Source organism: Musa acuminata, chromosome BXJ2-8 (genome assembly GCF_036884655.1).
Source record: "Musa acuminata AAA Group cultivar baxijiao chromosome BXJ2-8, Cavendish_Baxijiao_AAA, whole genome shotgun sequence".
NCBI classification, from domain to species: domain Eukaryota; kingdom Viridiplantae; phylum Streptophyta; class Magnoliopsida; order Zingiberales; family Musaceae; genus Musa; species Musa acuminata.
The window spans coordinates 11108878-11125783 of NC_088345.1; the positions used below are offsets into that span (position 1 = coordinate 11108878).

General features: G+C 39.5%; 3 protein-coding genes across 7 annotated transcripts in view; 2 read left to right on the top strand and 1 right to left on the bottom strand.

The window, feature by feature from the left end:
* The window catches only part of LOC135583437 (callose synthase 3-like), a 58662-nt gene extending 51714 nt beyond the window's left edge, over positions 1–6948 (top strand). For 3 of the 4 annotated variants that reach the window (XM_065120924.1, XM_065120925.1, XM_065120927.1), the window contains 7 exons: positions 2675–2787; positions 2879–3108; positions 3192–3989; positions 4107–4157; positions 4688–4873; positions 4967–5236; positions 6431–6948. In XM_065120924.1, coding sequence (XP_064976996.1) covers positions 2675–2787; positions 2879–3108; positions 3192–3989; positions 4107–4157; positions 4688–4873; positions 4967–5215 — 1627 coding nt within the window. In that variant the 3' untranslated portion in view covers positions 5216–5236; positions 6431–6948. Of the gene's footprint in view, positions 1–2674; positions 2788–2878; positions 3109–3191; positions 3990–4106; positions 4158–4593; positions 4874–4966; positions 5237–6430 lie in introns of those variants that run through there. The other variant, XM_065120926.1, reaches the window with a different exon arrangement.
* A 798-nt stretch (positions 6949–7746) lies between these two features.
* LOC103994456 (probable protein phosphatase 2C 25) lies at positions 7747–11982 on the top strand. Its single transcript, XM_009414792.3, has 4 exons — positions 7747–8321; positions 10339–10703; positions 11264–11500; positions 11599–11982. Exons 1-4 carry the CDS (start codon positions 8027–8029, stop codon positions 11848–11850), a joined length of 1149 nt encoding a protein of 382 aa, XP_009413067.2. The 5' UTR covers positions 7747–8026; the 3' UTR covers positions 11851–11982.
* A 2995-nt stretch (positions 11983–14977) lies between these two features.
* On the bottom strand, positions 14978–16895 carry LOC135619178 (ferredoxin--NADP reductase, leaf isozyme, chloroplastic-like). Of its 2 annotated transcripts, none has more exons than XM_065120932.1 (9): positions 16716–16895; positions 16402–16645; positions 16174–16307; positions 16019–16097; positions 15848–15939; positions 15699–15776; positions 15564–15626; positions 15238–15502; positions 14978–15148 (listed from the first exon to the last, which is right to left on the bottom strand). In XM_065120932.1, the coding sequence occupies exons 1-9, from the start codon at positions 16830–16832 to the stop codon at positions 15081–15083; spliced, it is 1140 nt and encodes a 379-aa protein (XP_064977004.1). In that variant the 5' UTR covers positions 16833–16895; the 3' UTR covers positions 14978–15080. The 2 variants fall into 2 exon arrangements, with proteins under 2 accessions (XP_064977004.1, XP_064977005.1); XM_065120933.1 differs by having other exon boundaries at positions 15238–15472; positions 16716–16894.
* Positions 16896–16906: the final 11 nt, after the last annotated feature.

The following is a 16906-nucleotide window of genomic DNA, read 5'->3' on the forward strand; positions in this document are numbered from 1 at the left end:
GGCATGGATTTGGAGAAGACTATTAGTGTGAAGTGTGAACATCACAATTGCAGTTATCATAGCAATGGTGTTGTGTCTCAGTCAGTTGGTCTTCTGCCATAGAGGCCCAGTGGTGGCAATGCATACGGTTTAGCCATGTGCACTAGGATGAGGAAGTCAAATGGTGCACGAGTTAGACGATACTTCTAGTTTGAGGTAGCCTTACAAAGTTCATTCACAGGAGGCCAGTTCTTGATACTATTAATCTGGATTTTGTGGCTTTATTATGTCAGAGTGCAAAACTAACCAAGATTAATGATGCTTACACTAAGGAGATGATATAGGAAAGGTAATTTAACTTCAGCTACATCATCATAACTACAATCACTTATAGGAAAGGTAATTTATTACCGGTCATGGTGTCAATCATTTAGTGGCATAGTCCTCGTTTGCAATCTTAAATCAATATGAGATTATTTTAGTTATCTTGATGAAAAGGTTGATAAGATCAGAGATTGGATCATCTTTGACCTATACAATGTGATCCTTGTGTGCATCAGGGTTTGATGAAGACTGTGGTAGATGTGACTATACCTCAATTCATAGCGTTACTTGTCAATAATGGGTTTAATTTTAAGGTTGTCGATCAATAATTGATAGATAGTAGACCACATGTTTTCTGGACACCATGTGTAGCCAACTGTGATGTAGATGACAATTGCAAAGGTGTGAAGCATCACCCGTTTCATTTATAATCATCATTTGGGATATATATTGATGTATAAATTCACAGAGGGAGACCACCTATAGCCTGGTGTCACTCAATTTGGCACCCACTTCATCACTTTAAAGTCCATCCAATACTTAAAGACCAAACACAATATGATTCTCACTTTGAGTGATTAGCCTAGCTCCCATTATGGTAGCTTATCAGAAGAAAGACCATGGAGAAGCATATTGTATCCTCCGTATTTTGGGATGCAATGTTTAATGTCATTTTAGTATGTAGGAAGGCTTGCAGTTTTGATTACCAAACCTATGCCGGTCAATGGTCGGACAGTTATGGGCCCATCTGTTCTGGTGTACCCTTATCGACATATCAGAATGTACCACGAACCATTAGGGGAGAGAGAGGAGGAGAGGAAGAAGGAAGAGGAAGAAGAGGAGACGTATGAGCTTTTGACTGGTGGCAGCCATGTGAGAAATGAGTGACAACAAGTGTGGGGCCTTCTCGTGAGTGCAAGGAGTTAAGCTGCTGGAACCTTAACTAAAAGGGTAAAAGAAATATGTTGCATATAATATTTTGAACTGGACCACCCAGTTTGGGTTGGTATATGTACCGATCAATGGTTGAACCAGTAAGTACCGGTCAAATCATACTAAACTGGCCCATATTAAGTTAGAATGAAAACTAGATCATTGATAAACTATGTATATCATTTTATATGCACTTTAACAAAGGAGATTAGGAAGGCACTTTGTAGCATGGAGAGAATTGAGTGATTGATTGATACCACCACTGCTCAAAGATGAACATGGGACACTCAGATGTCTAGAGATTTTCACATGATGGACAAAAAATTTTGGTTGCATCATGTAAGGTTGTCATGATGGATCATAGAATGAGGCTACTCAATTATCAGGAGCAAAGCTTGAATTTAAGATAAGCAAAAGTCATTTTATCCTCCATAAGTCATTGCACAGGACATCAAAGTCAGTCATCTGGCTGTTGCAACAAGGGGAACGTTTAGTCATTGAATCATAATCAATGTGCAAAAAGATGAGCATGGGACACTCAGATGTCTAGAGATTTTCACATGATGGACAAAAATTTTGGTTGCATCATGTAAGGTTGTCATGATGGATCATAGAATGAGGCTACTCAATTATCAGGAGCAAAGCTTGAACATGGGACACTCAGATGTCTAGAGATTTTCACATGATGGACAAAAAATTTTGGTTGCATCATGTAAGGTTGTCATGATGGATCATAGAATGAGGCTACTCAATTATCAGGAGCAAAGCTTGAATTTAAGATAAGCAAAAGTCATTTTATCCTCCATAAGTCATTGCACAGGACATCAAAGTCAGTCATCTGGCTGTTGCAACAAGGGGAACGTTTAGTCATTGCAATCATAATCAATGTGCAAAAAGATGAGCACGGGACACTCAGATGTCTAGAGATTTTCACTTGATGGACAAAAAATTTTGGTTGCATCATGTAAGGTTGTCATGATGGATCATAGAATGAGGCTACTCAATTATCAGGAGCAAAGATTGATGTTAAGATAAGCAAAAGCCATTTTATCCTCCATAAGTCATTACACAGGACATCAAAGTCAGTCATCTGGCTGTTGCAACAAGGGGAAAGTTTAGTCATTGCAATCATAATCAATGTGCAACAAGTACAGTTGGATGACGAGATCTTTTTTGCCTCATGAATTCTTGGTACGTAAAGGTAAAAGGTGTTTGTGAACTCGTGAGTGTTTTCCTTGCCAACACCCGGGGAACTCTCAAGGGTTTCTGGTATCTCTCTATATGACAATTCCCTGGTGATAATTGTTGAACATGATCAGTGATTTCCTTGGAACACTTTATTTTCTTTTTAGCCCCTAAAATTATCAGTTTCTAAATGTTTTATATTATATATTTGTCATCCATGTGCTTAGTAAGTGATTGATTTTCTTATCTCCAGGGTTCGTTTTCACTATGGTCATCCAGACGTATTTGATAGACTTTTCCACCTCACAAGGGGTGGTGTGAGTAAAGCATCAAAGATCATTAATTTAAGTGAAGACATATTTGCAGGCATGTTTTTTTGTCCATGCAATGTTCTGCTTTTGGTTAATTTTCCATTGTCAGTGCATGCTCATTGTTTCTTGGCTTACTGTAATCGCAGGATTTAATTCCACTCTTCGTGAGGGCATTGTAACTCATCATGAATACATGCAAGTTGGCAAAGGAAGAGATGTCGGTCTTAACCAGATCTCACTTTTTGAGGCAAAGATAGCAAATGGAAATGGGGAGCAAACTCTGAGTCGTGATATATATAGGCTTGGGCACCGATTTGACTTCTTTAGGATGCTTTCATGCTATTTCACAACTGTGGGCTTCTATTTTAGTACCTTGGTATGAGTATCATTTAATCTAATGTCTTTAAGAATAAATATTTTCATGTAGTAAATTCAACTGAATTTTATTATGCCTGGTAGGTAACCGTCCTTACAGTTTATGTCTTCCTATATGGTCGTCTTTATCTAGTCCTTAGTGGTCTCGAGGAAGGGCTAGCAACTGGCAGAAGGTTTATCCATAACCAACCACTTCAGGTTGCTCTTGCATCACAATCGCTGGTGCAGCTTGGATTTCTAATGGCTCTACCAATGATGATGGAAATTGGCCTGGAACAGGGATTCCGCACTGCATTAAGTGAATTCATTCTGATGCAGTTGCAACTGGCTTCAGTGTTCTTTACATTTTCTCTTGGAACTAAGACTCACTATTATGGAAGGACATTGCTGCATGGAGGTGCAGAATATAGAGGTACAGGCCGTGGTTTTGTGGTCTTCCATGCAAAGTTTGCAGACAACTATAGGCTATATTCTCGAAGTCATTTTGTGAAGGGGATTGAATTGCTGATTTTGCTTGTTGTTTACCAAATCTTTGGCCAGTCATATAGATCTGTAGTTGCTTATATTTTTATTACAATTTCAATGTGGTTCATGGTGGGTACATGGCTTTTTGCTCCTTTCTTATTCAATCCATCGGGCTTTGAGTGGCAAAAGATTGTTGATGACTGGACTGATTGGAGCAAGTGGATTAGTAATCGCGGAGGCATCGGTGTTTCACCAGAGAAAAGCTGGGAATCATGGTGGGACAAGGAGCAAGAGCATCTTAAATATTCTGGAACACGTGGGATCATCACTGAGATAGTGCTTGCGTTGCGCTTCTTTATTTACCAATATGGGCTTGTCTATCACTTGAATTTTACCAAGAAGACTAAAAGTATTCTGGTATGTTTTCTTTCTTTCTGGTGTTTTGATCAATATTCTAATGTTTCTGTTGTATTATATTAATTGATTGCACTGTCAAGAAAGTTGAAATGGACAGTAATGTCATCTTTTCTGCAGGTATATGGCCTTTCATGGCTAGTTATATTTGTTGTCCTGCTTGTCATGAAGGTCAGTAATGTAATTTGATCTTAGTATGACATAAATTATTTCAATGTTTAGTTTGTCATCCTTGTATGAATTATGTTGGTTCATAAGTCGTAATTTAGCACAACCGGACCATGACTGTGTAAACAAAACGATCACTGTGGTAATATGAAGCGTACTTAAAAATTAAAATAACCTGGCATGAGGTAAACACGCTTTACATGCATCATGACCATTGTGCATGTCAATTTTCATCATTATCTTTGTACGAACCATTTTAAGTCATAAGGCCTTGTAATTTATAACTTTACCATGACTGCAAAATCAAATTGATCATTTTAGGCAATCTGAAGTGCCCACCCTGAAATAACCTGACATGCGGAAAACATGTTTTACCTTCATGGTCATTGTGCATTGTAGATATATACATTTCTTATCCGTTTTCTGATTTTCTCTTCAGACTGTATCAGTGGGAAGGTGCAGATTCAGCGTAAGCTGGTCATTGTCCATTTGTAGATATACATTTCTTATCTGTTTTCTTATTTTCTTTTCAGACTGTATCAGTGGGAAGGCGCAGATTCAGCGCAAGCTTTCAGCTTGTTTTTCGGTTGATCAAGTTTCTAATTTTTTTGGCATTCGTTTCCATTTTGATCACTTTAATTGCCCTGCCTCACATGACAATCCAAGACATCGTGGTGTGCTTCCTAGCTTTCCTGCCGACTGGATGGGGAATGCTTTTGGTTTGTTTAACTGCTTCTCACTAAACATCATTTGTTGTTGCTGCTTTTATCTTGGTCATGTGAATATGATCATTTAACTGTTACTTTTTCCAGATTGCCCAAGCTTGTAAACCTCTTGTCAAATGGATTGGTTTGTGGAGCTCAGTGCGTGCATTAGCTCGAGGCTATGAGATCATGATGGGACTGCTCCTCTTCACCCCAATTGCTTTCTTGGCCTGGTTTCCATTTGTTTCCGAGTTTCAAACACGTATGCTCTTTAATCAGGCCTTCAGTAGGGGTCTGCAGATTTCTCGTATTCTTGGTGGGCACAAGAAGGATCGCTCCTCAAAGAATAAGGAGTAAATCAGCTTCCTCAATTGTATGGTGAGAGTAACTATCTTCTTAATCCTAGTAAATGTTGGAAAGACTACATATCTTTTTTCCTTTTTTTTCTTGCCAATGTATGCATTACCTAATCAAGTACACACTGGTCAGGGGCTGGAGTAGGTGGTACATATGACAACCATCATGTTACATGCTTAATTTGCATCCATCTTCTTCTGTTCTCTGTGGCAGGGAATTTATATCTTTTTACTGAAATTGTTATACAAGATTGGTTAGTGGTTTGCACAACTGGTTTGGCTCTGCATTAGCTGATTTTTGGGTTCTGCTTCATAGTCTTCTTTTTGTTTTGATACACTAAGCTCCATATTGACAATATGTCTTAGTGGACTGTTCAGTCTACTGACAATCTTTGTCTGCATATATGAAGCATATGTAGTTTTCTTAGTGAAGTCCTATCATGTACTAGTGTCTCCGTCTCCACTGAATCTGCCACTTGATCAGGTAATCATTCTTGGTTACTACCTAACAGTGTTAATCTTTGTAATTCTTTTCTCCTACTTTTTTCCCTCTCAGTAACAGGAGTTATAATGTTCTTTGAGGATTCTTTATGTTCATGAAAAGATATATACAAAAAATTTGTGTTGTTGAAATGAAAATATTGAGATGGATATATATAATTACAAGAAAAAATAAAAAAAATATTTTTATTTGTGAACAATTAAATATCATTTCAATAGAAAATAAGATGAGAGAAAATCATCTAAGGTGGTATGAGCATGTGTTTAGGAGGCCTCCGGATATAATAATTAGAAAATATGAAATGATTAATATTAGTGATAAGAGGAAAGATAAAGAAAGATCTAAAAAGATTTTAATAGATTATAAATAAAAAATTTAAGTATTTGAATTTAATTAAATATATTTTTTTATAAATCTTAATGGTGATAAAAGATTCATATGGCTGACCTCATTAAAGTTGTGATTGATTTATGATTTTATTGTTGTTGTTGTAGTATGTTGATGAAAAAGACTTCCTTGGTTAAAGTGCTAGATTTATAAGTGGTTGAACTTTTTACCTGCTTTAGATATGTTTCTTATACTGCTTGCTTTTTGCTCACAAAACTCACTCTTCTCTGCACGTCTTCATCAATCTTTCCATCTGCCAGATTATAGTTTTGCGCATCATTATTACTTGTTGAATGCTAAAGTTCCATGCTCATTGTTGAATTCCAGATGATCCTATTTGAAGATGATGGACCATAAAGCGAGGGGAAGAAAGAGTCATATGAGCCTTTGGAGATGATGATAGGTTCTTCTAGAGTTGCTGATGGATCATTTATCGGTGCCCAGATGCCATGCGAAAGATGAGATGTGTGAGAAAGAGAGAGAGAGAGAGAGAAGGGGTTGTAATCCACATTTTCTGGAAGCCTTTGGTGGATAAATGTCTTGTCTCGCATCACGGATTCTTCTATTTTGCTCACCCACCATTCACAGTATGTTGGAGAGAGCAGGGGAAAAGGGAACCCATTGATAGTGACCATCGACCTCCACGATGATGATGGTAATGATGAAGATGACTGTTTTAGGTTGATGAAACAATTTATGAGCTTACACGTTGAGTTCCTTAATGTCTTTTGTTTCTCCTCGCTTATGTCTCGGATGCCACCCGACGTTTTAGTTTATATTAACAGCCTTTACGCCTGTCATATTTAGTATTGCTTGCTTTATGAATCAATGTGTGCTGTGCTCTATCTCTTTGTTAGTTTAATAAACCTATACATGCAAATCAATGTGTGCTGTGATCTTGTGAATTCTTCTTCCGTGAGGTGATATTACTTTCTTATTGTTATTTTGCTCCATTTATTAATCTTGTACATGGAAACATGATAACTTGTAAACTCTCTACGTTCTCATCGGAACTAATAGTTGAACTGATCACCTTTTTTTAAGTCATACGTCCTAATTGCTGTACGTACAGTCATCGCCAAATGATTATAAAATTTTGAAGCAATTACAAATCAAAATTAAATCAAAAAACATTTTCGTGCATGTGGCCCCACCATTCTTTTTTTTTTAATGTTATTTTAATTATTAGGTGTTACCAAACCTGTGGGTGCCCAAAAAAAGCATTTGTTTTTCCTCCCCCCCCCAAACGTACCCCCCTCCCCTCCCTCCGACTATGACATCACCTTGTCCGTCTCGTCGTCGCTCTCGGTGCCGGGCACAGCGCATTCAAGGGCCCAAACGCCCGGCATCCTCCCGATCCCAACCCTTTTCCTTTCGATACCCCGCTCGCGGCTTATCTGCGGACCCCGCGGTTCTTCCGATGGACGTTTAGGTATTCTCGTGGGTACGTACCTACGTGGTGGTGCCCCTTCCTTCGTGATGACTCCCCCCAGCGAGAACTTTTCGAGTAAGTCAACCCTCTCCTCTCACGGCTCTGAAGTTGACCCGTTATCCATCGCTTCTCTTTTTCGTAGCATCCTCGTAAATAAATCCCAACTGCAGTGTCGTTTCCCCAAGCCTCCGTCTATAACACTGCCCTAATGCCCTCGCCGCTTCTCTCGGACTCTTCCTCCCTCCCTCCCTCCGCCCAAAATCTTGCTTATCCGTCTCGGAACCCTAATTCTTGATCTCCCGAATTCTTCCAAGAGCCTTAATAATTTCTTGGACATCTGCGCCCGCTTGCGAGGTTGAGGGCCGATTGCGTGTTGGATTTGGGATCAGGAGTGGCTCTTGGTGGGGGAGGCCTCGGACTCGCAGGAACTGCAGAGCCGATCTCGGGCGGGGGAGTAGCACCTAAGGGATCCTCCGAGGAGGAAATGAGGGATGTTCTCGTGGATGGGGAGGTTTGTGGCGGCGTGTTGGGCCCCGGTCCGGCGGTACGCGCGTATGAGGAAGGATGAGGAGGAGGAGGACGACGATGCGCTGCTGTGGTCGCGGGACATCGGGCAGCACGCGGCCGGGGATTTCTCCTTCGCGGTCGTCCAGGCGAACGAGGTCCTCGAGGACTACAGCCAGGTGGAGACCGGGCGAGATGCCACCTTCGTCGGTGTCTACGATGGCCATGGAGGAGCCGACGCATCTCGCTTTATCTCCAATCACCTCTTCCTTCATCTCATGAGTAAGTCTCTCGTTTGAGATAATATAGGGATGTAATTATTTTTCCTTTTTCTAATGATTCCTTGTTCATGGGTGTGCCGTTTTATGCCAAGATTTTCTATCATGGTGTCTTCTTGGAATGTTCTGCGTCTCAATGGGGGCATGTATCTCTCTGGTTGTAGTCTCAATGATGTTATTATAGGTTATGAAAGCACAGAATTGTAGATGAAAAGTATCAATTCCGTGTAGACCTTTCTTTTGTTGAAGGAAAGGTCTACATGGAATTTGTTAGAAGTTTCCTTTAGAGCAACTGTAACTCTGGTTAAACCATAAGTCCATTGATATCCCAGTAACTTGGGAGCTCTTTTTCTTGGAAAGGACATCTCAGTAAGTTGGAAAGCTATTTTTTTCTGTTTCCAATACCATGCACCGAGTTTCCATGGAATTATAAGAAAGTCTAACTAGTTGTTCTTGAGGGGGCAAACCTTGCTGTTTGCAATCAGAAAATATTATAATTTTATTTATTTTTCAAAGTTAGGATCTTCTTCATTGTATATTGTTCCGAGAATCTACCACCTGTAGGTTCCGTAAGACAACTAGAGGTAAAGCAAGTGATTCTCAAGATGGCCGTAAGTCAGGCTTATTAGACACTCAGTTTACCTCTCATGAAATCAATTTGTTCAAAAGAGGTTTGTTGTTCGAACTGAACTATTGGATATTTGGTGTTCATGTTATGGTGGGAACTATATGGTTCGATAAGTTGACTCTGGCATATCCCGTGGTAGCACGAGCAAATTTTTCTTTGTGCTCTCCACGGTAGTAAGAATGACCCCTGTCCAGGGTGACACATAAATTGAGAAATGGTCCAAACTTTTTTTTAGGGATTTTATAGGTTTATTGTTGTTGTTGCCGTCTAGGGTATCAAGAGTAGAATTAAGTAAATTCGAACCTAAGGTGGAATGATTATGTGGGATCTAGTTGTCTTTTGGAAAAGAAAAGCAGTTGCCAGCATCCTTGTATTTGGTAATTTTACTTGCTCTTATTTGATAATATCTTAATTTGATTGTGTTCTTTTATCAGCATTATTGTTTTTAGTTAACACTGAGTGAGCTTTGTTTTTTGTAACTGTTTTCACTTTTAACTTCGTATTAATTACCTGTGCAACTCTGGTGATACTGCCCTGTTTAGATTATTAACTTTCGTCAAAGTTCAGCTTTGACATTGTGGGTCAATTCTGGGTCTTTATCCTCAGTCATCAATTGTTTTTTTTTTCTGGTATTGGCCATGCATCTAGATTCATTATTTTTGCAATTATTATATCTTATTTTTCTTGGTTGCAGATGGCATCAAATTCTTTTATTGCTTGCTGGTCACAACCTCCTTGATACACTTGTCTAGTCTGCTGATTTTGTTTCCGTCTGGGTTCTTAATTCGGTTCGAAGTAATCTCCATATAATTGAAGCTAAATAGATTTTTTTAAGTGTTAGTTTCTTACATGGTTACATTCTTGAATTAATGGACCTTCCTTGCTTTTTAGTCAAATGCATTGTTTTGTTTTAATATGTCAAGTTAATGGTCTTCCAATTTTGCTTCATGGCCTCTTTTGTTTCAAACTCATGTCTTAATGGTCAAAGCAATCTGCAAATAGATCTGTGACTTCTCCATGTTGGCCCTTTCCATTTCAAGAAAACTTCAGATGATTGCTCTCTGTCGCCTGAGCTTGAACTTTGGCACAAATAAAAGCAGGTCTCCCTACTTACCAATTTACCTTTTAGGTTTCAGTGGCAGGCCTTTCTTTTAGGTGGAGAATCTATATAGAGGATTGACATCAGGTTGGGAGCAAATTCTTTATTGTACTGAAGTTGGCTTGAGAGGCAAGCGGATGTTATTAGTTCTTTTTTACTTTTCTCTTATTTTCTCTGTTGCATCTTGTTCCATATCATCACAGTGGTTTGGTTTTGCCATATATATATACTAACTCTGCAAGCAGGGGATCTGCTCCAACCTCAATGTGTAATATGTTGATCAACATTTTACAGGGTTGGCTCAAGAAAGTGGAACAATCAGTGAGGATGTTGTCAGGAGTGCATTTTCTGCAACCGAGGAAGGGTTTCTGGCTCATGTGCGGAGAACACATCAAATAAAACCTTTGATTTCTGCAATTGGGTCATGCTGTTTGGTGGGTGTAATCTGGAGAGGAACACTCTATCTGGCCAATCTGGGAGACTCAAGGGCTGTCATTGGTTATTTAGGAAGGTCAAATAACATCATCGCAGAGCAACTGACAAGAGACCATAATGCTTGTATGGAAGAGGTGAGGCAAGAACTTAGATCTCTTCATCCAGATGATTCAAACATTGTGGTTCTTAAGCATGGAGTATGGCGGATTAAAGGCATAATCCAGGTGAGTATCTCTGGTTGCTAGCAGCTCTGTTGATTGTATGTCTTTTTAGTTTGAACTTTTAATGTAGTTTAGGTGCTACAATTGTTTATGTGCTTCATCTGAGGAGGCTCAATTGCTTTATTTCCTGATAATTAAAGTTTAGATTTGAATGTTTCCTGTGTAGTTGGAGTTGCATTGAGAACCATGATCAAACTAGATATGTGGAAGTTTTCTCTCATAAGACTGACTGATAGATGGAATGAAATTAGTCTTCTTAACATTCTCTCAGCTATGCAAGGTTGTTTCAACTTTTGCTAAATGTAGCAAGATTTATTTGATTGGTTTCTTTTGGGTGTAGATGAATTTCATTGCCAAGTTACACTATTTCTTGTTTTGTTAGTTTGAAGTAAGTAATGCTTTGGGTTACTCTAAATCTATTTCTTGTTTTGCTAAATGGTAGTTGTATCTTTGTAAATTTTCAATTACTCTAAATCTATTTATTCAGAGTGATCCTTATCTTTCTATAAATGTCAGAACTTATGTATCTTTCTTTTTATACAATCGGCACATCTTGTTCTTAGGTTTCAAGAACAATAGGCGATGCATACTTGAAGAAGCCAGAATTTGCTATAGATCCATCTGTCACTCGATTCCGGCTCACTGAACCTCTACGCCGGCCTGTTTTAACTGCAGAGCCATCAATACACATGCGAGTACTTCGTCCTCAAGATAAGTTCTTAGTATTTGCTTCTGATGGACTGTGGGAGCACCTGAGTAATCAACAAGCAGTTGAGATTGTCTATAATCATCCAAGAGAAGTATGCTTCCTCTACCACTTTTTTCTTTTGGTCTATGGTCTTTTTATTGTCAAGCCCCTTTGTCCTGCTACTTAACAATTCTTCCCCCACTTTGGTAGGGAATAGCAAGGAGACTGGTCAGAACAGCTTTGCAGGAAGCTGCTCGGAAGAGGGAAATGAGGTATGCAGATCTCAAGAAAGTTGAGAAGGGAATACGTCGCTTCTTCCACGATGACATTACAGTCATTGTAATCTACATAGACCATGAGTTTTTGCGGGAACCAAATGCATCTGTAGCAGAATTATCAATTCGTGGTTTTGTCGATGCAGTTGGACCTTCAAATTTTTCAATGTTGGATGGGCAAAATTGAAATGCTTTTAATGTTTTATAGTAGTATCACATTGTCTTTAATTTAATATACATTTATGTTGCTTTGTTGTGCTGGTTTACTGGAACAATAGACTCAATTCAATTTTCGTTAGTTCAATTTTCCTTAATTCAATAGACTTGATTCATATTTTATGCAAGTTGAAAAATGATCATTAAATCAATTGGCATTATTCCATTTCTCTTTTTATTTTTCTCAGGGTGGTTTGTTCACCAAAAATGTATTGGAAAAAGAGTTGTTTGTATCAGATTTCTTGTTTAGAGGACTGGCACTGAGGTTTGATGAGAACCTGTATTCTGGGAAAATCTCTTCATCTTTTCAAGGAAGATGATCTTGTCCAACCAATGATGTGGTTTGGTGATGACTTGAATTAACCTTGGAACATTTGATTTCAGTTTGTTTTTTTCTAGCAACTCATTGAGTCCTAATATTGATTCTTTCAATACCTTTTCTTTTTTAAAGGTTGATTTTGTTAACCAGTCCCTCCATTCGTATTTAGTATCAGTTTTTCCTACTTAACACTTGGTATGATTATAATAGCTGCAATGACAGTTATCTCCTCATATGAAAAAGAATGAATGAGCTTTTAATGGTATAGTTTGTTTTTCATCATCAATCATCACAGTTTTTGTTGTTATTATCTCATTCATCAAACACATTCTTTTAAAGCCTCAATGATGGCCAACTGAAATTTTAGAATTTGGAATGGAACTTAGAGCATAGAGGATGTAAAAGATTTAAAGTTTTAGAGATCGGTTTGCTGTTGGGTTGAGGACTTAGATTTAGGAAGATTATGAAAACCAAACAAACTTTGAGGAAATCAGGTTTTAAGAAAAAGTGATTGCTGAATGCTATACACCAGTAATATGTCTAAGCTTTATTAAAAGAACAACATTTTGACTATTCCTTTTATCATTGTTAAATTTTCTGAATTTGCTGTGTAGATGAACCCTAGTGGTCTGTGAGAGCAAAATAAGGCATAAGTAGTTAGAATAATGAAGCAAGTAGATGGAATAGATGTTGCATAGGGCCTATTGAGCATGTTAAAGTTGATTCAGGATTTAGTGGTGACTTTTCTTTTGGACACAATTTCCATTGGGGTATCAGGATAGTCGTCTTCTTAACTTGCAGTGCAACAGAAAAGACCTTCAAGGAATGTACACTTCAGTTTCTTGTCACTTATCCGTAATGGGATCTGCTCCTCACTATAAATGGCTTGTAAAATAGATAAACTTTCTGAGAGGAAAAGTAGTTCCTAGATAACAACTAGGTTTATAACAGGGATATTGATTGAAGATGGATTTAACTATGTCAAAGAAAGGAAAGAGTTTGGTGCAATGAATGAAATATTGATCTACAATTCTTCATGAAATTGAGATAATTAGAACCATTTTCAGGATTTGAGCGAAAAGAGAGAGAGAGAGAGAGAGAGAGAGAGAGAGACAGACAGACAGAGAGAGAGTGAGTGAGTGGTAGAATTGTGTGATTACTAGTGACTGACAAGAATCCAATTGACCCATGGAGCTGAATTCCAAATCCATGTAATATTAAGAATATGGAAGCCTTGTAGATAGTATCAGTTTCAGATCACAGAGATGGGAGTGACTCACAAAGATGGGAGTTGCATGTTGCTGTGCAAATATTATTTGATCACAACATGGTAGAAATGACCAACAGGACAATGGCAGTCTGGTGATGTTCTTATTGGATGTAGGGAGTGTATCATTCATAGGTATTGTAATCAGTATACGAACTTACTGCCTCTCAGGGAGACTTACCAGAAGTCATTATGAATTAAACTAATTATCTGGGTCCGTCAAATCCTGTGTCTAAAGTTTGAACCATTAAGCTTCTTGTCTCGTGCTGATGTTCATATAATGTTCACATCAGTTTTTTTTTCTTTTCAATTTGAGGGTTTTGTTCATGGAATTACTGTTCATGTTTGTGACAGAAACAGTTTATACTCATGTTTGATGTACTGGGAATTCGACCTCCTTTTTTATCTTACTTGCAGATAAAATGATGAATTCTTTAGCTTACATTGCTCTTCTGAGTTGCAGTCTTTTTTATTATGACAATCTCAAGTCCTATGCTTTTATAGGAATGTTATCCGAAGTCTGAATTTTCCTATTGAATAGTTTCAAACAGTAGACCATGCTAAATCTATATCCATGTTGGAAAATTTTGCTGCCCCTAAAGAAGTTTTACTTGTTGTCGAAGTGGATCTTTTTATCTGATCCTGGTGATGTGCCTCCTGATTCCTGACTTCATACATCAGGGTCACTTCTTGTGTATGTCCTTTTTTCTAATTACTACTGGTTTATCCTTGCTGTTAACTCAATGCTTTCTGTGTTTTAGTGAATAGTCATGAGTTCAAAACAGAACTCTGCTTTAGTTATTTATACATCAGTAGAAGCTTAACTATAAAGCCGAAGCAAAGTTCTCTATATCTTGTTAAATACAGTATTCTGAATCCAACTGAATCATACTCTCTTCAATTGCCTACAAAGTTCTCTACATCTTCATTCAAAAAATTGAGAGTCAATTTGTGAGATATATAGTTGATGAACAAGGTGTTAAATGATTGTCGTTACTTGTTTTCTTGATGCAGTTTAACATTCTCCTGTCCTGTTCATAAGTTATTAAACAATTGCCCTATCATATGTCAGTCAAATGGCTGACTTGCATGCAGATGAATTCAGGTAAATTTGCTTGTCTCAAGATTTTTCTCAAACTCTTCATATTTTTCTCAACTGTGACCACATTATTTATCTAAGATGTGTTTAGCTAAAATATTTAGTTCCATGTAGTTATTCTTATGAAGTAGATTTTATGGTATCTACTACGCTATAATGTCTGATAGTATGAACTCTTTTTTATATAGACTATGTTCTCACTATGAAATCTCTTCTCCTCTTAATCTTTAGGGTGGGATACAATTTGCCATACTGCTGCTACATGCTAATTTTTATTACAGCTCAAAGATTTGCATGCTAGTTAGTAGTTCTTTTGAGTGGGATACACTTGCTTAGAGGCAGACATGAACATGGGGTTAGGATTGATGATAACTATCTATATATGCTAAAACTCAAATATGGTATAGCAGTCATAGAAGAAAAAGTATGCAGAACTCGAATAGATTATGTACAACATATCTGCTGCAGAAGATCCTATTGAAGCAAGTAATCTATGGAAAAAGAGAGATACATATATCAGTATACTTCCACATTCCACTGTTCTGCTCTCTTCAGTTCCCTTTTGTAAGATAACCAGTCGATGCCTGCAAATTTGTGACACAGATTTTAGTGGATGCTTGTCAGGTGGAGTTTCAAGTGGAACGAACGTTCGACGACATGCCCTGTGCCTTACCGTCGTTAGCAGCCAAAGAGACCATGATATCATCGATACCCTTCTCCATCCCTTTCAACCCACACATGTACACGAAGGTGTTGTCCTTCTTGAGCAGCTCCCACAGTTCACCTGCATACTCCGCCATGCGAGTCTGGATGTACATCTTCTCTCCCTTCTCGTTCGCCTGCTCTCTGCTGACAGCGTAATCCACCCGGAAATTGTCCGGTGCTCTCTCCTTCATCTTCTCGAACTCCTGTACGCCCACATTGCAGACACACACAACCTAGTCGTCAAGCAGTAGTGATACATGGAACCACAGGGAAATGGAGTTACTACAAGCTGACCTCCTTGTAGAGCAGCGAGCTACTCGTGGGAACTCCCAAGAACAGCCATGCGAGTCCATTGAACTGCAATTTAGTTTCGGTGATCAACCCGACCTTGCAAACTGCTTTCAAATCATCAGCAGTCACCCAACTTACCTCGTAGTCATCGTGCTTCTCGAAGAACATCTTCCACAGGAACGAGCGGAAAGGAGCGATTCCAGTTCCGGTGCCGAGCTGCAATGTACATTGTCCGGGGGGTCAAAGGCGAAGCCAAAGTTACGAAGCACCGGTCAGTGCCGTGTTACCATGATGACGGTTGCATTGGGATCTTTGGGCATCAGCATCTCTTTTCCTACCGGTCCTGTTATCTTCACTTCCGCGCCAGGCTTCAGGTCACCTGACGGACATGCGAGCGACCATCACATTTGGAGGATCAAAGCTTGCAACCCTGTTCTAATGGATGTCAGATTTCTTACACAGGAAATTTGAGCAGACTCCTTTCACGACCTCCCCTTGCTCGTTGGTGTAAACCAGCCTCTTCACACACAGAGAAACCTACAGAAAGAAGAGGTGTGGCAACTGATAAGCATGTAGATCGAGTGCAGAGAGAGCTGCAGCCGTTGGAACTTACGGTCTTGGCGTCACCGAAGTCACCGAGAGCACTGCTGGCGATGGAGTAGAGTCTTAGCTTGTGTGGCTTCCCGTTCTTGTCGATGCCGTCGGCGATCACACCGATCGATTGCCCCTCTCTGTAGGGAACCTCTCCTGCGGACGTGCACACGATCAAATTACACCTGATTTCTGAGGCCGACGGATCCAAGGACGGAAGTCAGCTTCTTGTTTCTGAGAGCAACTTTACCCTCTGTGCTGAAGACCATGTGCCATGTCTCGCCGGGCGCGTCGTCGCCGGTGATCTTGGTGTTGAGGAGGCATGTCCCGACGTAGGGCTCCTTGGGCTTGTACTTGTTGGTGACGACACCCTCGTCGTTCTTCTTGGAGACCTTCGCTACCTTGGCAGGAGCTTCGGTGGTTACCTGGGCTCGAACGGCGACCAGCTTCTTCCTGGCATTGGCTGTGGAGACGCTTCTCGAGTACAAGCATGCCTGCCGGAGTTCATCATCAAAGATACGACTCATGCAACCAGGGACAAGGGATTCAACAACACGGCCTCACCTTGTGGAAGCTGGTCCTCTCGAGATTAGCAGGAGAGATGGACGGGGTCTTGCTGAGGGATGAGGACTTGGAGCAAGGAAGGGAGCCGACTGCAGCAGTCACTGCAGCAGAGGCCATTGCCCAATTTTTCTGTGGAAGCAGCAGCAGAGCTTAGGTGAAAGGGAGGTGGGTAAGAGGAGAAGAAAAGGGTG